This window comes from Gigantopelta aegis, chromosome 8 (genome assembly GCF_016097555.1).
Source record: "Gigantopelta aegis isolate Gae_Host chromosome 8, Gae_host_genome, whole genome shotgun sequence".
Taxonomy (NCBI): domain Eukaryota; kingdom Metazoa; phylum Mollusca; class Gastropoda; order Neomphalida; family Peltospiridae; genus Gigantopelta; species Gigantopelta aegis.
In genome coordinates, this window is record NC_054706.1 from 79,402,213 (window position 1) to 79,424,604 (window position 22,392).

At 41.8% G+C, this 22,392-nt stretch overlaps 1 protein-coding gene across 6 annotated transcripts in view; it reads right to left on the bottom strand.

Moving 5' to 3' along the window:
* The window catches only part of LOC121379280 (sodium/hydrogen exchanger 9B2-like), a 34,063-nt gene extending 20,066 nt beyond the window's left edge, over positions 1-13,997 (bottom strand). For 4 of the 6 annotated variants that reach the window (XR_005958824.1, XM_041507817.1, XM_041507821.1 and 1 more), the window contains exons 1-6: positions 13,686-13,997; positions 8,998-9,508; positions 7,714-7,801; positions 7,101-7,283; positions 4,575-4,750; positions 4,060-4,166 (exon numbers count right to left, since the gene is read on the bottom strand). Coding sequence is in view for 5 of the 6 variants with exons in the window: in XM_041507817.1 (XP_041363751.1) it covers positions 4,060-4,166; positions 4,575-4,750; positions 7,101-7,283; positions 7,714-7,801; positions 8,998-9,460 (1,017 nt within the window). In the remaining variant the exon portion in view is untranslated. The remainder of the gene's footprint in view (positions 1-4,059; positions 4,167-4,574; positions 4,751-7,100; positions 7,284-7,713; positions 7,802-8,997; positions 9,509-13,685) is intronic. The other 2 variants (XM_041507819.1, XM_041507818.1) reach the window with 2 other exon arrangements.
* Positions 13,998-22,392: the final 8,395 nt, after the last annotated feature.

Below are 22,392 nucleotides of genomic sequence, written 5' to 3' on the forward strand. Positions count from 1 at the left end.
TGGAGACGACGGCCGAGACAGCGTGTCGGCTAGTACATTGGAAACCCCTGGAATATGGCGAGACCGAAGTTGCAGCAGAATCTCATCGACCAGCTTGTAGAGACGACAAGTCAACTGCAGCAGACTGCTGGAGTGAGTTCCGCCCTGACGGTTGATATAAGCTGCCGCGGTGGTACTGTCTGTGGCCACCATGAGAGAGGCCCCTGTCAACATCTGTCGCCAATGAAGGATAGCGTAGTAGACTGCCAACAACTCTAGCAGGTTGATGTGGAGTCCGAGTTCGCCGGGAGACCACAGCCCTGAAGTAGTCTGGTTGCTGAGATGGGCTCCCCAACCTTCCAGTGACGCGTTGACGAACAGGTGACGAGTGGCTAGGAAGGGCTGCATAGAGACACCGTCTAAGACGTTCGATCGGAGCTGCCACCACTGCAGGCTGGAGCGTAGATTGTCCGGGAGCGATGATCAAATCCGGATTGTTGAAACGAACAAACGGGTTGAGAAACATCTGCAAGTGCCGCAACTGGAGACGACCTCCGAGTGTCAAATCCTGGGCGGAAGTGAGGAGACCCAGAAGACTCTGCCAACTGTGGAAGGTCATTGGAGCGGTGAGGGCTATGGCAATCATGGTCTGGATCTTCTCCCAACGGTCTAGAGGGACTTGAACGAGGCCCAGGTCGGGTCGAAGCCAAGCGCCTATGAACTGTAGAGACTGCGTGGGAGCCAGTCGAGATTTGCCGATGTTGATAATCCAACCCAGATGCTTGAGAAAATCCATGACAAAGGCAACATGTGCAGTAAGCCCTGTCTTGCTGTGGCACTTCATCAGGCAATCGTCGAGGTACGGGTAAAAGGATATACCTCTGCGATGCAGGAAGCGGGACATCGGAGTCGTGATTCTGGTGAACAGCCATGGCGCTAGGGATATCCTAAAGGGCAGGACTGTCCATTCGTAATGCCGACCCTGTAGTACGAACCGGAGGTAGCGATGACAATCGGCATGCATCGAAACGTGAAGGTAGGCGTCCTTGAGATCTAGCGAGGCAAGCCAATCCCCCGGTTTGATCACGGCAAGGACATCTCGCAACGTTAACATCTTTCTTCGGCACGAGGAAGATGTTCGAGTAAAAGCCGGGTGTTAGGCTTGCTTCCGAAATGCTGCGAACGGCTCCCTTCTCCACCAGTTTGTTGACGGACTCCTGTAGGACCCTGACTTGTGATACAGAATGTCGCGGTTCTCGAGGTGAAGTGGTCAATGGAGGGATAGAAGACAATTGCAGACGATACCCTGTCTTCAAGATTGACGTGACAAACGGATCTTGGCAAAGTGTCTCCCAGTTTCGCCAATAACGGCGAAGTCGACTTCCGACCATGGATATTTCGACCAGTGTGTTGCACACCGGAAGCGTCAAAACCGAGTCGTTGTTCTGGTTCAAAATCAGGGGCGACGTAGGTCGAGACAATATGAGCAGTCCAAGATTGGTTGGCTGGCGTCAACGTCGGCCAGGCTTCCCCTGGTTCCGAGCAGGAGGACCGGATGGTCGTTTGTCCGGAAACCTTTGAGAAGGCTGACCTCGAAAGGAACCTCTCCAGCGCTTAGATGGTGGTTGTGCCGTGAACGTATACTTTCGCTTCGTGGATTCCAACGTCGAAATAAGTTGTAAAGCTTTGACAGTTGCTGTCGACTGTTGGTCTTTATCATTGGCCGTCACCATGTCAGAAACCTTGCCTGCAAACAGCTTTGTTGCGGACCACGGTTGAGCTAACAGCTCCTTCTTATGCTGGAAATCCAAGGTTGACTTTTTCAGATAAGCCTGGCGACGGTACTGCATCAACATCGATGACATAGAGGTAACCAAAGACGTCAGGAAAGCCAGCATCTGCGCCGATTGTTGAAACAGCGCGTAGCACCGTGCATCTTTTGCCTGGGTGGCCATCGCAGCAAGGAAAACGTCCAAGTAAGACAACACAAACAAGCAACGTCTCTCGGCAGTATCCATGGTTTGGACCTGTTTGTCTGTCAAATCCACAGTTAACGACTTCCCAAGACGGTGAACATCTTCATCATAACACAGAGCCCCATCTTTAAACGGCATGTCAAACACCGGATACATACGGCGATTCCAAGACGGGAAAGCGACAAAGGACGCTGTCTCTTTAAAGGTGTGGTCTAAATTTGTCGCCATGTCGGATACGAGTGTACCGGCTGCCAAGGAACGCTATCATCGGTGTTGGTCCCTTCTTGAACAGCATTGGGTGGATGTGGCAAGGACGGCAACATGTCATAGACGGCCGCCAAGCAATCCCTCATAATCATATGGTCAGGAGAGTCAGGCTCATCAATAATAGAAACCGCTGTAGGCGCTGCATCCCCATAGTCTCGAAACACTCGAGCACAGGCCAATCGATCTGCCGAAATGGAAGCCGCTGGTGAACCGGACCCCGTCAAGAACCCTCGGAGGCCCTGGAAGTCACATCAATCGAAGGTCGGCGCTGACAATCCATGGAACCCGTAGGGAGCCGTGCAGGTCGTGGGGAACGGCTACGGTCCCGGCTCCGATGCGCCGAAGATGACTTCCCCGCCGAAGATCGGTGAGTCTTGGAGTCCGTGGAACATCTATCTGCATGAGCTGGCTTCTTAGAGGGCTGCGTAGAGACCGCAGGTCTGTCACCCGAAGTCTTAGGTATCGGTGGAGCTGAAGAAGCCGCACCCACTGAAGAGGGGATTGGAACCGGACCTGACCCCGAACCCGCCGGTTTGTGTAAGGTCGCCATTGACGCAATTGTTTCTTTCAGCATGGTCGGTAGAATTGAACGTAACACTTCCACCACGGAGTTAGCAATCGAAGGCGAAGATTCCACCTTCTTGGTCCTCACTGACACCACCTTCAGGTAAGCTGCGAACTCGACATCAGACAAGCCCGAACAAAGGTCGCATCTTGAACACGGAACACGACAACCTGGACATAAGTCATGAGGGTCGCCGCCGGCAGTGAACTTTTTGCAGCATAAACACGCTCGAACTAGTCGCTGAACATTATCAGACATGATAATAGTAATTTTTCAATCTGTGAAAAGAAAGAAAAACCAACCATAACACAAACACAAAGCCGGTAAATAAAGACGCCATTTTGCAAATGGCATCCGACACGACAACCGGCGATATAAACATTTCATGTAATTAACACTTGGCAAGTCAAGCAAAATACGCGAAAGACATATGAAAGCTAACGAAAATTAAGGTGAAAAACATTTCACCCAAACACAAAGCCGGTCAACAAAATGGCGTCCGACAAGACAACCGGCAATATAAACAACATTTCATGTAATTAAACGCTTAGAAAGTCAAACGAAATACGCGAAAAAACATACGAAAGCTAACGAAAACGAAGGTGAAAAACATTTCACCCAAATACGAATACAAAACCAAAGGTCTTATAAAAAGTTGACTCCAAAACAGAGCCAAGCAAAAGGACGTCCAGACCCTTTAGTGAAGAGAAAAAGAAGGAAGTTACAGTCATGTGACCGGAACTAGAGAGCAGTATACAGTAGAAGAATTTAGGCATCCCATTGGCTGTTGGGATGTTCGGACCAGACCACTTGCGTGTGGGGGGGGGGGGGGGGGGGGGGGGGGGGGGGGGGGGGAGAGGAGATGCGCTTGTGTGAAAAGAAAACGAGTTTCGAGAATAGGTGTTAAACAACAGTTTGTCATGAGTCACATTATACTTATACTGGGGGGCAGGGCAGGGACAGGACGTAGCCCAGTGATAAAGCATTCGCTTGATGCACGGTCAGTCTAGGATCGATCCCTGCTGGTGGGCCCATTTGGTTATTTCTCATTCCAGCCAGTGTACCACAATTGGTATATCAAAGGTGGTATGTGCTACCCTTTCTGTGGGATGGTGCATATAAAAATCCCTTGCTACTAATGGAAAAATGTTGCAGGTTTTCTCTCTAAGACTATGTCAATATTACCAATGTTTGATATCCAATAGCCAATGATTAATAAATCAGTATGCTCTAGTGGTGTTGTTAAACAAAACAAACGTTATTTTTACTTACACTTGATTTATGAGGAATATACCAGAGTGTTATTCCCATTACAAGACCATACGAGAGTCCAACCATTGCTTCTACTGGCCCTTTAAACAAACTCCACACAACATTATCTGAAAGAAACAACCCAGACAAAAACACATCACTCTGTATGTCCATAGTCCTCTATAAACATTGCATTTTATTTCTTGTTCAAACTTGTAGCTTCTTGCTTACAGAGTTGCTAATAGGAATTCACACACAATGTCATTTTAAGCAATTAACACAAAATAGTCCCATTTTTGTAAATTAAATAATCTTCCAGTTACCAACCCCCCAAAATTAAAAGTTTTTCTTTAATAGTACTCTATTTATGGTCAGGGAGCTATAATCATTATGTTTTATTTCATTGCTTGTAAAATATTCATATTTGTAAAATGTTGGGAACGTCCTTAATATAGGCTAACACTTGTTGGCCAATCCCCAGACGGCTACTGTTTTTGAACAGCAAAAAATATTATTTAAAGCCAGAATGGTCTCACCATGAGTGAAAGTTAATCCCAAGACGAGACCGAAGCCTGTAATGGCCAGCACGTCGTCGATGCTGGCGGCCGCAATGATTAAAGTGGGGATGCCCTTGTCCACCCCGTAACCTCTCTGCTGTAGACTGAGCAGGCATGGGACAACTACCCCCGGAGACACTGCAGCTAAAACAAATCTGAAACAGGGTTTAACAATGTAGTTAGCACTGCTATCGTGATAGAAGTTTCAAGTTAAATCCTAAATTAAAACTGAATAGGTGATCACAATCTGGTAACAGTTACATGAATCGATCCTACGACTCTTGGCTTCTCAGGTGAGAACTCAACCACTGAGTTACATTGCATATCAGAAACAGGCATTATCTAGTGTCATGGAGCAGGCATTATCTAGCGTCATGGAGCAGGCTTTATCTAGCGTCATAGAACAGGCATTATCTAGCATCATGGAGCAGGCATTCTCTAGCGTCATGGAGCAGGCATTGTCTAGTGTCATGGAGCAGGCATTAGCTAACGTCATGGAGCAGGCATTGTCTAGCATCATGGAGCATGCATTAGCTAGCATCATGGAGCATGCATTATCTAGCATCATAGAGCATGCATTAGCTAGCATCATGGAGCAGGCATTAGCTAGCATCATGGAGCAGGCATTGTTCAACGTCATGGAGCAGGCATTAGCTAGCATCATGGAGCATGCATTAGCTAGCATCATGGAGCATGCATTATCTAGCATCATAGAGCATGCATTAGCTAGCATCATGGAGCAGGCATTAGCTAGCATCATGGAGCAGGCATTGTTCAACGTCATGGAGCAGGCATTAGCTAGCATCATGGAGCAGGCATTAGCTAGCATCATGGAGCATGCATTAGCTAACGTCATGAAGCAGGCATTGTCTAGCGTCATGGAGCAGGCATTAGCTAACGTCATGGAGCAGGCATTGTCTAGCATCATGGAGCAGGCATTGTCTAACGTCATGGAGCAGGCATTAGCTAGCATCATGGAGCATGCATTAGCTAACGTCATGAAACAGGCATTAGCTAGTGTCATGGAGCAGGCATTCTCTAGTGTCATGGGGCATGCATTAGCTAGTGTCATGGAGCATGCATTAGCTAACGTTATGGTGCAGGCATTGTCTAGCTTCATGGAGCATGCATCAGCTAACGTCATGGAGCAGGCATTGTCTAGCGTCATGGAGCATGCATTAGCTAACAACATGGAGCAGGCATTGGCTAGCGTCATGGAGCAGGCATTGGCTAGCGTCATGTAGCAGGCATTATCTAGTATCATGGAGCAGGCATTAGCTAACGTCATGGAGCAGGCATTATCTAGCGCCATGGAGCATGCATTAGCTAACGTCATGGTGCAGGCATTGTCTAGCTTCATGGAGCATGCATTAGCTAACGTCATGGAGCAAGCATGGTCTAGCATCATGGAGCATGTATTAGTTAGAAGTTTCAAGTTAAATCCTAAATTAAAACTGAATAGGTGATCACAATCTGGTAACAGTTACATGAATTGATCCTACGACTCTTGGCTTCTCAGGTGAGAACTCAACCACTGAGTTACATTGCACATCTGAAACTGGCATTATCTAGTGTCATAGAGCAGGCATTATCTAGCGTCATGGAGCAGGCATTCTCTAGCGTCATGGAACAGGCATTCTCTAGCGTCATAGAACAGGCATTCTCTAGCGTCATGGAGCAGGCATTCTCTAGCGTCATGGAGCAGGCATTGTCTAGTGTCATGGAGCAGGCATTAGCTAACGTCATGGAGCAGGCATTGTCTAGCATCAATGAACAGGCATTTGCTAGCATCATGGAGCAGGCATTATCTAGCATCATGGAGCAGGCATTAGGTAACATCATGGAGCAGGCATTAGCTAGCATCATGGAGCAGGCATTCAATGCCTGTCTAACGTCATGGAGCAGGCATTAGCTAGCATCATGAGCATGCATTAGCTAACGTCATGAAGCAGGCATTGTCTAGCATCATGGAGCAGGCATTGTCTAGCATCATGGAGCAGGCATTGTCTAACGTCATGGAGCAGGCATTAGCTAGCATCATGGAGCATGCATTAGCTAACGTCATGAAGCAGGCATTGTCTAGCGTCATGGAGCAGGCATTCTCTAGTGTCATGGAGCATGCATTAGCTAACGTCATGGTGCAGGCATTGTCTAGCTTCATGGAGCATGCACTGGCTAACGTCATGGAGCAGACATTAGCTAATACATGCTCCATGACGCTAGCCAGTGTCATGGAGCAGGCATTATCTAGCGTCATGGAGCAGGCATTATCTAGCATCATGGAACAGGCATTATCTAGAATCATGGAGCATGCATTAACTCACGTCATGGAGCAGGCATTGTCTAGCATCATGGAGCAGCCATTCGCTAGCATCATGGAATAGGTATTAGCTCATTTCAAATTTGGTTTTTGGCAAATTAATATTAAAATACATTTGCCAACTTCAACTTTAATTCACATTTTGCGATTTCTGTGAAATAAAATCGTAAAGCCTGACTAATTACCCAAGCATGAATCCCCAAGTCCATGGAAATTCTAACACAAAATGAGCAGCGATTCCAATGGTCAACATCTCCACAAGACAGGGTGAGAAAGCAAGTCGTAACACCACAAATGAGAGTCGACGCAGAGCCTTCGGATCCAGGCCCAAACCCGCTCGTATCAGTATCACAGTCAACGCAATCTGTCTAAAGAGATCAACCAGAATCTTATCAGCATCATCAAACCATGATTAAACATTTTTAAAGACAATCAACAACAACAAAGAAACACTACTAATTTAATCCAATAATTTTAATTAAATACTATACAAGAGGCTGCAAAATGCAACTATTAAACCACAAAGGTTCAGTAAAGTTTCTCCATTTTTTAAACATATTTTACCATTCCAAAACATAAACATAACTACATTGCTAACAAATTTATCTTTTCGTTATTAGCAGATACAAATGAGTGGCCACATAGTAAACACTATTTACATGTATTCCCCCCTCCCCCCAACCAGGTCTTGGTTACTGCTTGGCAGTCACATATTTCTGGGTAACACCATGACATGTTTTGACCTGTGTGAGAATGAAAGCAATCCTTCCACGTCTTGGACACTACAACGGTACCTACCTTATGTTAGCAGACCAGGCGTGGTTTGTGTCCCTTCCGAAGGAAATTTGTGGAATGTTGTTAACCACTATCCCAGTAACTAGCATACCTTGAAATGAAAGATGGAAAAACATTATATCCAATCTAACTGAAATTTAATTAGTAACTTAGATAACAATATTGTCCAAAAAATCTTTTTCAACCAGTCAAAACACTCTTGCAGGGTTCGATCGAATTTCACCACGGCACCGAAAGCAATTGCCATCAGTGCCCTCCTTACTTGCCATTATGCCCCTAAAATCTTACTGTGTCGACGGCAAGAAAAATGCGGCTCTGCCTTATCTGGTTTGCCACTGTGTCCTTCGGTATTTTTTTTTTTTTTTTTTTTTTTTTAAAGCCAGCATTTTCTTATTTAGAAATAAAAAAAATGTAACATGAAAAATCACATATAGCAAAGTCAGGCTGCTTGTTGACAAACGAAGTGACAGGTCAGTTATACAATAACAGTTAAACAAAACGTGCTAAAATGCACATAAAAATTACATTATTTATAGCAGTTTAAGTTGACATTTATAAATATAATATCCTTTGTGACTCTTTATACATTAGTGATTTTAAATATCATATTAACCAATATATCTTTTCGACTTGGCAAGATGATTGGGACGTTGCGGTCACGAACAAGTTTTATTCTGTCAAACCAGTCCTGAGAGTGGCAGTTCTCCTACAGGCGGTGCAAGAAGGATGAAGTAGTTTTGTGCTGTGCCCGCATTTTTGACGCATTCATTTATTTTAACCTTTTAGTGCCTAAGTACTCAAAATAAATACCAAAAATTATCATATTCATTCAACTTACAGGTGTTAGTATACCTTGAACACTACCATTTAAGGAAAATGTAGCGTATATGCGTATATTATGCTACATGTTATTAACTTTGTAAAATACATTATTATGGCATATATTTGTATCAAACATAAACATTAAAATCCAAGCAGGTGAAATAATTTTTGTCTTAGAAACTTGATATAAAGTAAAATGCTTTCATGCCTCTCTTTTGAAGAAAATGTTTGTCTTCGTGTCCCTCCAACTTGCCTATGTGCCCTAATTTTTTATATTAAACAGAAGGCTATACTTTCCCCCCAAAAAATGAAATTCGACACCTGCTCTTGTCATAGCTAAACAAAAAAGGCATTCAGAACAACCATCTACAATTTAAAAAAAAAATTTTTACTAAATTATTTCTGATAAAATAAAATTGGCACAATCTATAAAAATAACATATATGCGATAATGAATGAAGTTACCCAGCAATGCTGGCAGTCTGATTAACGTCATGAGATATCCTCCAATCCAGCAACTGATGAACAGAATTAACAAGGAGAACAAATTCCCACCAGGAAGTGCATCCTTGTCCGTGACAGCGATGAGAACACCCCACCATGTGAAGAATAAAACAAAAAGAAACAAGAATCCCCCCACTCTGCCATGTGGGGGACACAGAAATGCAAACTTGAATCTCTCACAAAACGATGGGCTGCTCGGCAACGGGTTCTGTTCAGTACGCAGAGGCAATGTACACCAATGACAAAACAGACGACACCAAAGACATCTTTTATGACTCCCTTTCTTGTTGGACTGCCGACCACTTTCATGTCTTGTTTCTTTATGATCGACTGGTATATTGTCATCAGATTGGCTGGTGGCTACAGTCAGTGGATTGTTTTCTTTTATTTGTGGTAGATGACCATTACGTTTTATTTTACCCATACTTCTGATTCATTTGATACATGATAGAGTTTGATGTATAATATTTATCTGCAAAGAAAACAAAATTAGCTTTATTTCTTGTTGAATAAACAGTAAAGCATGTTGGTGCTTTAATTTGCCCAACAGATTAGAATTGAAGGCAGCACAAACAAGACATATGCCCTGATAATTTCCTGATTATAAATTAAGAAAAAAAAAATTCTTACATTTTTATACATAAAGCAATTTACCAATTACAGAGATGCAACAACTTGTAATTTTTGTCTGAGTGGATTTCAGGGTTTTTTCATCAGTTGATTTTCATTCTTACATCCATCCAATTAAAATTAAGGTTCAACACTGGGGAATATTTTGTTTTTTAAATCTTGATTAGTGATATTTCTAGATAAAATTTATAAAATATTACTGTTTAATGTTATAAAATTGTGTAGCGATCTTTAAAACTTGTGTAGCTAACCAGGGTCTTATGGCTTAACCACTAAACCACTGAGGTTGGTGAGCATTGGAAACTAAAGATTTGTTGTACCCGGTACGTTATATGTATTTTCATCAAAAAACCCCAAATGAAGTTATAGTTTGTTTTATTTAATGACACTACTAGAGCGTATTTACTAGTAATTTTTTTAATCTTAGTGAAAACTTCATACATATTTTTCATACAGAGGACAGCTCAAACACAGCCTTTGCACATGCCAGTTGCTTGAGATGGAAAAGACTAAAAACAAATATAACAATTAAAAAACAATATCAATAATTTTACAAATCAATGTTTCCAACAAAAACGTTTTCTATATCCTTTTTCTTTATTTCCTGGGGTGGGTGTTGGGGCATTTGTTGAACTAGTGTTGGGAATCGGATGGAATTTCATCATCTAGCTCAGGTTATTTTTTTCATTTTCGTATGCAGTTAACCAATATTTGTCTTTATCCTATAACTTGCCCATGATATCCATGTCATAAACCCATGTCATAATTTACTTTATTAACCCAGTTAATAATAGTATGCAAATCTGAAAGGTCTCTAGGTAATTTGTTGCTGTGGATGGGTCATTTGCTTACAAGCCAACAAGGCCTGTATACCTGAGCGTAACGTTTTCAAAGATTTGTTTGAAACGCGTGACGTCAAACTAATTTGTGTTAATCGTGATGACGTCATATTACCAATGGCGGCAACTTTAGTACTGTGATTTACTATTTTTTTTATTAAAATGTTATTTTAGGAGTGTTATAGGATAAATAGAATTCGCTACTCTTTTTTTTTTAATATGTAAAATATCAACCTTGTCTAGTTAATCGGTATTTGTCTCGGCAGAGCCTCGACAAATACCGATTAACATAGACTCGGTTGATATTTTCCATATTAAAAAATACTCGTGACGAATCCTCTATTTATAAAGCTATTCGATTATGTGATATAATTTGTATTGATTTAATGTTAAATGGTTCTGCTATAAACCGATATGCAATAAAGTGGATTTGACTGTATATATATTAATTACATAAACATCACAATGAATACAATTTACAATATCATGTAGTAATAAAGATATGAAATACAAACAATAAGAAATTACTTCCAATTCACGCAAATAATAGGATATACTTCCGGAATAAGAATTTTTCATGGTAAGTCAGATAAGAAAAATGTGATTCTTATTTTATAATGTAAATTATTTCTAAAAACTTGTATTAAATGCAGAGATCTTGATAAGGAAATAATATTCTTCGACTTCTAGGGAATAATCTCTCATTTGCAGGTAGGGATGGGATGGTTCAGTTTTTTTATTTTCTATTCGATTTTCGGTTTTGGGTCCACAGTTCGGTTTATTCACGGTTTGATTTATTTGTGATACTTTTCACAAGTACATGTAGTACAAGTACGCCAATTATCATACACACATTTTTATAAACTATTGTAAGAGCAAGACATTTTAGTTTTAATTGTTATTTGTAAAATAATTGTAAATATAAAATTATATCTCGACTAGAAAACAAAAAATTTATTTTTACCATGCCATGTTAGCGTGTTGAGTCTGGGATACTTGGGTAATGTGTTCCCCAGGATTTGAGTTCAGATGGTTGGCAAAATAATTTTGGGGCAAGAATGCTAGGGATAGTCTCTCCCATATTGTTTTTCTTAATTCAGTTGTCTTTAGATGCAGTCTAAGTACATAATATATGGGTGTCATGTACACATTATAGAAGTCTAAAAGAAAAATATATGTTAAGACCAGGGGTGGGGAAAAATAAAATTGTCAATCGGTCCCACGTGATGGGGGGGGGGGGGGGGGAGGAGAAGAAAGGAATACAAATAAAAATTATAAAATCATTTAAAAGGTAATATTTGCCAAATAGCGTTTTAAAAAAAAAAAAATCATAGTGGCATTTGTGTATTTTCATCTTGAATCATGAACACGAAACGATAAACATCAAAACATGCAAGAAAAACAAAATGTTTGATCACATCAGCGAAAAAAACTAATTATATATATTTTACATACTGGTAATGGAATAAATAATATTAAAAAAAGAGAAAAAGTTATGCATTTTAACTCCCATATATGTATAAAAAGTACCAGTATTCAGTACTGTCCTGAAAATTAATGAACAATAACACCATTGGAGTGTTTGACAACTTGAGCTAGCACACGTTTAGACAAAGCAATTAATAACGTCGCTGACTGGATGACATTTGACCTCTCCTGGCTCTAAAGATAGCCAGTTTAGCTATTCCAGCTCACTCTCATTTTTTTTTTTTTTTTAAAAGGTGTAAACCTTTTTCTAAATTTTAAAGTCCTTTATAATTATTTGATACACTACATTGAACAGTCAACAAGAAACACATTTATAGATTATTTCAGTATATTTTATGCTATTTCAAGCAGTTTGTATTTCATAAAAGCCTCTTGCCTCGGAGTTGGACTCGACACTCGATGGTTCGACCCGACAGAGCTCCGTACACAGGCGTTGACATGTGTTGATTGTGACCAGTTGCAAACTCTGAGTCCTTTGTTTTAATTGGAGTGTTAATACCTTGGTAGCTTTCTCACCAAGAATGATGTTATTGTTAACGTCTGTTTTATTGCATGACCAGCTCAGCGGCTTTGACAAATGTCTAGCCTAGGCTAGTGGCAGTAGATTGATTGTAGGTCCAATTTATGGCAGACTTTAAAATCACAGACGTCTGAAACACCAGTCAGTTTGACCACTATTTATTTATTTATTATTATTTTAAATCATGCACAAGATACCAATGTCTGGGCAGGCCGATCCAATTGGCGGATAGGAATTTGTTCCAATAATAAAAACAGACAGGTGCTTCGGACCGACAAGAATGACAAAAGTGGAACTGGTCTCGGAGATCGAGAATCGGTCCCAGACCGGGGAAAAAGGGATTTTCCCCACCCCTGGTTAAGACATATTTCTGTAATGTGTATTATTATTTTGATAATGTCAAATCTTTGATGAGTTATATATATATATATATATATATATATATATATATATATATATACATACAGAGAATAATAAACAAGTTACCAGTTATTATCAAATTTATGTCTTGAGTGAAATAATTTTCAGTTGTCACAAGCTTTATCGAGTGACAATTAAAAATTATTTCATGAGGGACATAAATTTTATAATAGCTGGTACTGAGTTTGTTATTCTATTTATTACTTCAGCTATTTTTTCTCTAAAAACCTTTATTTTCCACGTACATGCACAAAGGCCAACCTGTATAGAAATGATGTAAACCACTTTATGCACTGTTTTGAGAATTACTATATGTTGTAATTTAATCACATTCATAGATAATTTTCAAAAACACAAGTTCTCTTTATTCTGCTTCAAAATCTATAATGTATTGCATTAAAATGACATTATGTTATAAATTTAACACCAAAAAACAGAAAGCCGTAAACACAAAATCTTTAAACAAATTAAGATAAGCGAACCATGAACACTATTTTAATGTGTAATAAATAATATGCAATGCAAATATTAATAGTGGCTCATATGTTATAGCTCTAAAGAAGATTGCACAAATAATATTGTTTGGGCACCTAACGCCATTATTTTTTAATATTTAAGTCTCCCAAACAGGACATTGGTCGCATTTGGCGACTTGGCCACAGGCCGTTTCGAGCCCTGATTGAACAAGTTGTCACAACAGCCTCCTGAAATTCGAAATATATAATGATTTCAAATACATCAGTAGTTATTACCTGATCCTTTCATATCTAATATTACGTTTACTATGTTTCAATTATGTATTTAAAACTACATAATGTTAAAACAAATATAATACATTTGAAATTAATTTTATCCTTCTTAATGACGAACATGACGAACTTGACGAACTTGCGGTTTAGTCTCCGTGCATAACGTCACCAGTTTCTGCTGTTCTATTACTTCCTATGACAAGGTAATTATTATGATCAGAAAATACTTGTTACAAATAGCATTAAAATAATATAATAATAATAGTAATAACGGACCATATGAATAATCACATTAATTAATAAATATTTGCGGCGCTCTACCAATGATGTCATCATTTGGAACGTAGAAATTAGTGACGTAATAAGAAGCTGAACATAAAATCTTACCTTGACTTGTCATTTTATTAGTGGTTTTAAAAGATTTGCATTACTATAGTTAAGGCTACGTTATGCATAATTTAAACATCAAAATAATAATATTTGAAATAATTTGAAATAAATAATAAAACGAACATCCTCTTAGAAGTAAAATAAATACAAATATAATGAAATTTTGTTTACAATTTAGCCTAGGCCTACTTCGTTTACTTTAACAGCAGATAGGGTTATTGCACATTTGCACAGACACATACACGGTTCCAAACATCGATACTAATATTTAGTTTTATACGACTGGTCATTTCAATAGATTTTCCATATGCAAAGTGTTTGCTTATCATAAACAAAATGTTACTCTACTTTTATATGCTAAATAAAGTTTAAGTTTGATTTGTTTAATGACACCACTAGGGCACATTGATTTATTAATCATTGCTATTGTATGTCAAATATTTGGTAATTATTACGTTCTATAGTCCTAGAAAGGAAACCCGTTACATTTTTCCATTAGTAGCAAGGTATCTTTTTATATGTACCAGTCCATAGACAGGATAGCACATACCTTTGTCCGTCCTTCCGTCTACCGCACATATATTTGTTTTTACATTGCCTTAAGATATTTAACTGACGTTTTGTATATAGTTTTATTATATACTGCTATCAACGTGGACATGAACTCTTTTTCACGTGCTCCTATAACACTAAGTTTTCGAGCACGCCTATCACGGGCTTAGTCTCTGACATCGCCATGAGGCGGGACGTAGCTCAGTGGTACAGCGCTCGCCTGATGCGCTATCGATCTAGGGAAATGCGTGTAACTGTTGTAACAAAAAAGAAAGAAATGTTTTATTTAACGACGCACACTCAACACATTTTAATTACGGTTATATGGCGTCAGACATATGCTTAAGGACACACACATATATTGAGAGGAAACCCGCTGTCGCCACTTCGATCATGGGCTACTCTTTGCGATTAGCAGCAAGGGATCTTTTATATGTACCATCCCACAGACAGGATAGCACATACCATTGCCTTTGATATACCAGTCGTGGTGCACTGGCTGTGAGTAGTAAGGGGGCCTGTTGGGCGCCATGACCTACTTTCCGTGACCTTGACCTTGATGACGTCACGGCCGTGTCACGTGACCTCGTCCTACTGACCCTGACCTACTTAGACTGGCCTTGACCTTGATGACGTCACGGACTACTGTACCGTGTGCAATGTCCTACTGACCCGGCCCCGACCTACTTAGACTGACCCTGACCTACTTAGACTGGCCTACTGTGCCGTGTGCAACGTCCTACTGACCCGGCCCTGACCTATTTAGCCCGACCCCTATCCGTCGTACTTAGCAACGCCCGTGCTATCCTGTCTGTGGGATCCCTTGCTACTAATGGGAAAGTGCAGGGGGTTTTTCCTCTCTAAAACTGCCAAAAGTATGTTTGACATCCAATAGCCAATGATTCATAAATCGAGGTGCTCTAGTGGTGTCGTTAACCTACCACGTCTAAGGACTCAGCCCGACGCGGGGTAGTGTATTTATTTTTAGCGCACTGAATGATGAATGGTTATCACTGTTTACATCCGGGAAGCGGTGGTATTCTATTTTATTGTCGGTGACAATACTGAACCAGAAGTTACATTCTTAAAGACGTGAAATAAGAAATGATTTAAATAGGTGTAAAACAGAATTTTCGTTCTACGCTATCTGGTTCCCGCTATCTGATAGCGCATTCACAAGATTATTATTAACTGACCTATTTCGTCACTTCATTCCGCGCTTCGCCGCTCGCACATATAACGGTTTAAATAACAGGTTTTGTTAACATGCGTGAAGTATCACATGCGTGAAGTTATCATTATTATTACTATGTGTCTGATCTTACCATTTTATATTCTAATTATGTATGTTGTCCAATGTATACCATGCCATGTTTATATGATTCATATATAAATAAATGATTTTGATTTTGATTGATTGATTGAAGTAGTCAGCTGCGAACGACTTCGCGTCCAGCGCTGAGGGTACGTCGTTCGTATCTCATGTGGGGAAATTAAAGTTTTTCTATTATTTTTAAAACAAAATAATAATTTATAGTTTGTTTTTATTTTACTTACTTATTTATTTGTTTATTTATTTATTATGTTACTATTTTTTTCAAGCAGCCTCTAATAACCCTGTGGGGACGGGACGCAGCTCAGTGTTCCCTTGATGTGAGTCGGTCTGGGATATATCCAGCCAATGCTTCACAACTGGACAACTGTATGTACTATCTTGTCTGTGGGATGGTGTAGGATCCATTGCTGTTATTCAAAAAGAGTAGCCCATAAAGTGGCGACAGCGGGTTTCCTCAATCAATATCTGTGTGGTCCATATGTCCGTATAACCATAAATAAAATGTGTTGAGTAAATAAAACATTTCCTTCCTCGTAAAATAAAGATTAATTGAATACAAATTTTTAGTATTTTGTTTTAGTCATAGGAAAAGAAAGACATATTTGTCTCGAAAAAAGGAATGTTTGTTAAAAAGAAAGGCATATGTGTTAAGGAGAAGAAAGGAATGTTTGTTAAAGGAAGAACGGAATGTGTGTGTGTGTGTGTGTGTGTGTGTGTGTGTGAAACACCTCAGCCCATTGCTTTGAAGAAAGAACGCGTGACTGCAACGCTCCAACCTAACCTATGATCGTTTAACTGCATTTTAAACACAAGTATTTTCCTAGAGTACAAGCCTTTTTACAGGGTTTTTTTAATTACCAAATGGGTAAATACAGTGGTCGATCTAGGATCGATCCCCGTCGGTGGCCCATTAAGCTATAGCCAACCAGTGTATTATGTCTGGTATATCAAAGATCGTGGTATGTTCTGTCTTGTACACACAGCTCTTGCTACTATAAAGTAGCGGTAGAAACATCCAATCACAAATCTAGTCATAGAGTAAAAAACACAAAAAAGAAACGCAATGGTTTGGTTTTTCATTTATTTCTAAATTACAAATCATTGACACATATATAAAATGGGCACACACTGGGTTACATCGAGAGACCTTAAGGGCGACATGTGAATAATATGAGTGTTCATTTCTCTTCATCATCGTCGTCCTCCTCATCGTCGGTATCGTCGTTGTCTTGTTCATCCAAATATTCGCCGATCCAGGAACGATACTGATTTAATTTAGAACGAATCTGTGGTCTCACATCTTTGTCTAAATTCACAAACTGTAAAAATGTTCTGGTGTTGGGACCTTTGTCAAAGTAATGCATATAGGTTAGAAAGCGAGAGTACGTGTCTTTAAATAACTTCCATTGCAATATCTTCATGTTTCTTTCGATGGCATCTTGGGACATGTTTTTTTCTTCGTAGCGTTTCCTCTTGCTTTGGAGATAGTCATGATTGATGTCGAATTCACGTTCCACCATGAGACGAATGCCTTCGTTTTCCAGGTCGGGCGACGGCTCTTCAGTTCCCTCCTCGCACGTTTTCACGTGTCGCTGCAAGTCGCTTCCGTCTTTAAAGACCAGACCACACGTATCGCAAGACTGTATCCTCTTGACTTTTTTCAGATAGGGTTCTACCTCATCTTCTTCCTCGTCGTCACTTTCGTAGGCGGGTATTTTTTGGTAGTTTTCTCTTGAATGCGTTTCTTTGCATGATTTGCATGTAGAGCTCTTTCTTCGTCGGTGGTTGCAACTCTTCTGTGACATTCGCCATTACGTTCGTGCTTTTATACCATTCGGACGGCCCCGTCTCTAAACCATTAGGTCGAAGACGCCAATGTTCGGGCGTGGTCGGTTTCAAGTCCACCAAGAGATATCCGTAGGGCCTGTGGGTAGCTTCCTCAAACCGCTGCATGAGTATTTCCAGGATACATCTGCTGTGCCAAGGTTAGGACTTGCTGCTTGTCGATGGGGTTGTTGAACAGTGCCAGGTAATGACAGTTTCTTCTCTGTGTCGGGTCCTTGCTGTGATACAGGTTCTGGTTGATGGCAATCACAGAGAGGTTTCTGTGGTGACTTCCTTCCGTGAACAGGTCGGTGATGCGAGGGTCTTTTCCAGCTGTAGACATCAGGTCGTCCAACACGATGAGATTTCTGACTCTCGAATCCAAATAACGATCCTTTTCCAAATTCTCGGGTATGCCTTGAACAAATTTCACTCGAGCAACCATTTTGATCGTATCATAGAGGGGTTGCCATTGTTTGTAGAGCCAGATAATGCGCTGGGGAGGCGGCTGGATTTTACCATCCCTTAGCAGTTTGTACAACAAAACTGTCTTTCCAGACGACGTGGGTCCCGACACGATCATGGTGAACGGATGTAACAATCTTAGGGGCTGCTGCTGCAGCGGAGCAGGAGCTATAGGATCCCTATGAGCAGGAGCTATAGGAGCCAGAGGAGCAGGAGCTATATGAGCTAGAGGAGCCAGAGGAGCTATAGGAGCCGGAGCAGGAGCTATAGGAGCCAGAGGAGCAGGAGCTAGAGGAGCCGGAGCTATAGGAGCCAGATGAGCAGGAGCTATAGGAGCCCTAGGAGCAGGAGCTATAGGAGCCAGAGGAGCAGGAGCTAGAGGAGCCAGAGGAGCAGGAGCAGGAGCTATAGGAGCCAGAGGAGCAGGAGCTATAGGAGCCCTAGGAGCAGGAGCTATAGGATCCAGAGGAGCTATATGAGCCCTAGGAGCCGGAGCAGGAGCTATACGATCCAGAGGAGCCGGAGCAGGAGCTATAGGAGCCAGAGCTATAGGAGCCAGAGGAGCCGGAGCTATAGGAGCCAGAGGAGCATGAGCCATAGGAGCCAGAGCAGGAGCTATAGGAGCCATAGGAGCCTTCCAATGACGTAGCATATTTGATGGTTTTGAAAAAGTCTTTGGACATACGGGACACGATCTTTTGTTCATGACATGTTCCGGAATAAACCAATTCTGATTCATGATGTTGATTGTTGAAGTGTTCGACGTGAACTGACGATGTTGAAACTGCCATGCCCCCTTTTATAGCCTTCTCAGAAATGCTTGTGCCGTTTTTGCCCAGTCTGCTCTCGTCGTTTCTGTTCCACGCCACTCTCTTGACGTTTCCGTTTCTGCTCGGCCTTGGCTTGCTCTACCACTTGTTGTGTTGGGGAGACCATGACGACTTTGGGTGTCGGGGACTTGTTCTGTTCCTCTTTTTCTTTTTTCCACGTGGGATCGTAGAGTTCTAGACATCGATCCACACTGTACATGATCTGACTTTCCCCACCACGTTGAATTTCGAAGTGAGGTTGAAGTTTACCTTCTGCCTGCAGTTTATAGAAACGGGTCCACTTATCCACGTCGGGTACATATAACTTGTACTGGTCTGACATGTTGCTCCTCTGAAGGTTTTACCTCAAATGACGAGTTTTCCAAAACTATTTTACTTATATACCTTATGACGCATAAAGATATGGTACAGGAATGTTTGAATGTGTGTGATACGTATGACCAGCGTCCCTCCTCCCAAGCACAAATCTCATCGTGCGAGCTCCCAAAAAACATCGTTACCAAAATATTACCCTTTACCAGTGTCACTACCATAGGGACACGTCCAGAGACACACTCATGGACACAGGACATAAATAAGAAAGCAAAACATGTTATTCACGGTTTTATTCACAACATACAACATGAAAACATAGCACACAAGTGTCTGAAATATTTAATGTCTGAACATGTTGTTCACATAGGGACATCTTGGAGAGAGTCTGTAATGTTCCATCACTGGGTCGTCTGTCTTCTTCCATCGGTAGATGCGAAGTCCGCAACAGTAACAGGTGATGGCATCGTGGTCTCCCGTGTAGTAGAAACCGGCCTTGGCAAGTTCTTTTGGTTTTTGACGTAATTGTATGGGCCACCGAGCATACGTCAGCATCCGGGCATAGAAATGTCTAATTTCGGGACGATGACAGAACAAGTAACGTCTCGAATAGCAGTCTTCCTCACAGGCAGCATCTGTTTCACAGGCAGCATCCGTCTGATCTGTGGGTTCATCCACGAGTTCGCCATCTTCAGTTCCAACCCCAATTTCACGTGTAGCATCCGTTTGATCCATGAAATGTTCTTCTTGTTTGGTAGCCACTCTTTTGATCGTATGTCTTTCTGAACATTTGCAGACCAAGATGTCGTCCTCGTCGCTACTGCTGCTGCTACTAACACTGCTCGAATATCCCGATGCCATCTTCTTCGTTCCAGATAGAGTGCAACAAGACACAAGAATGCTAGAATCATAAAACACGCCTGTTCTCTAGTAAAACGAACGTAGATCTGGTCGTTTTCGGCTAGCGAATGACAATTAACCCGTATCTAGCCTTTTTATACTCTTTCGTACCAGTCTAAGTAGGTCAGGGGCCGGTCTAAGTAGGTCAGGGGCCGGTCTAAGTAGGTCAGGTCCGGGTCAGTAGGACGTTGCACATGGCACAGTAGTCCGTGACGTCATCAAGGTCAAGGCCAGTCTAAGTAGGTCAAGGTCAGTAGGACGAGGTCACGTGACAAGGCCGTGACGTCATCAAGGTCATGGTCATGGAAAGTAGGTCATGGCGCCCAAAAGGCCCCCTTACTACTGCTGTGACGAGAAATAACACAATGGAGAACGATCCCAGACCGACCGCGCATCGAGCGAGCGCTGTACCACTGGGCTACGTGCCGCCCCCTGGTGTAACAAAGATCGTAGTATGTACTATCCTGTCTGTGATATAGTGCATATAAAAGATCCCTTGCTGCTAATCGAAAAGGGTGTCCCATGAAATGGCGACAGCGAGTTTTCTCTCTTAATATCTGTGTGGTCCTCAGCCATAAGTCCGACGCCATATAACCGTAAATAAAATGTGTTGAGTGCGTCATTAAATAAAACATTTCCTTCCTTCCTTCTGACATCGCCACTGGCTAAGTCCGGGAGAGGAGGGGGGGGGGGGGGAGTTTGAAGTGGGCAGACTTTGTAATAGAATTTAGAATAAGGTCAGAGAGACCTAAGCCAAAATTGGAGAATAAATCTGCATGTCTGGAAAAAGGTTGAGTCCAAAAATAAACTTAGTGTGCTCGGCCAAAAAAGTGTCTAGTGATTTAAACGGGCTGTCAAAAATAAAGTGCATCGGATCTATTTATATAAAAAAAATAAACATAAGTTTTGGAACTGGAGCCAAAAAGTCCGACAAAGCCCTTACCTGGAGGCAGAGGTAGGAGAGGTTCACGATCTACGGCTATCCAGATGACGGCTTTAAGTTGAAGAGGATCTTCGATAAGTCCGCAAAGGACTTCACAAAGTGGTGGTATGCTCCGTAGCATCTGGTAGATGGTGCGATGTGTCATGATGTTGTTGATCCATGCTTGTCTGTAGACTCCATCCTGCCAAGTCGTCATCAGGAGTACGCTGCGTGCTGGGTCCTTGTTGCGGTACGAGTCCATGGTGTACTCTGCCCTCCGGATCTTCATTGGCATAAACTTCAGCTGATTCGGCGCCGGTTTGAGTTGCTCAACATTCTCACAATCACCGAAAATGTATCGGTGATAGCGGAGCAAAAGAGTTGACTTGGCGGCGTTCCAAGTTGGAGTTCCCGGAGGGTGAGTCTTTACCAATGTATTCGCTGTCGCTGGCCTCTGGACTGGATTCGACTCCTTTAGAAGGTGCGAAGCCGCCTTCCTCTTAGGAGGAGTCAGTGCGGCGATGGCGAGGCTGTAGAATTGGTCGGATGATCCTCCATGGGCTTCACAGGGGGCGCCTGAGTAGAAGGGACCGCCGCTGGCGGCTGAGCCGCCAGTTTTGGTTCCCCCTGGTTCGCCCCTGACGCGTTTCCCGGATCGGCTCCCGTTGGTTGCTCGTTCCTGACCGGGGATGGTTTAACAGAAGTGGTCGCCGTTGGAGGTTTAGCCGTCAACTTTGTCCTTCCCTGGCGTTTCCTCTTCGTCTGCTTCCTCACCTTTCTCTTCGAACCCGTTGGTGTGGGTGTGGTTGGTGCTAGCACATTGCCTTCGCTGTAAACAAGCGTGACATAGGCCGCTCTACCGCTGTACTTAACGTTGAACTTAGTCAGCGAGCCAAAGTCAATAATCATCAACCCCAGAGTGGGGTGGGATGGGTGGGGGGGATTAATTGAGACATGTGAAGAACACAACTTCATTCTAACTCTGAAAAATCCGAATGAGATTACAGATCATGTCTGACTTTCGTGGAGATATACACTTTTTTTTTACAGAGTTATGACCCTTAAACTTAAAATATTGAGCTGAAATTTTGTGTATAGCTTTATCATGTACTGTTATATCCAGATTGACTTCCATGGCGAGAGGATGGGGCATAGCCCACTGATGCATGGTCGATCTAG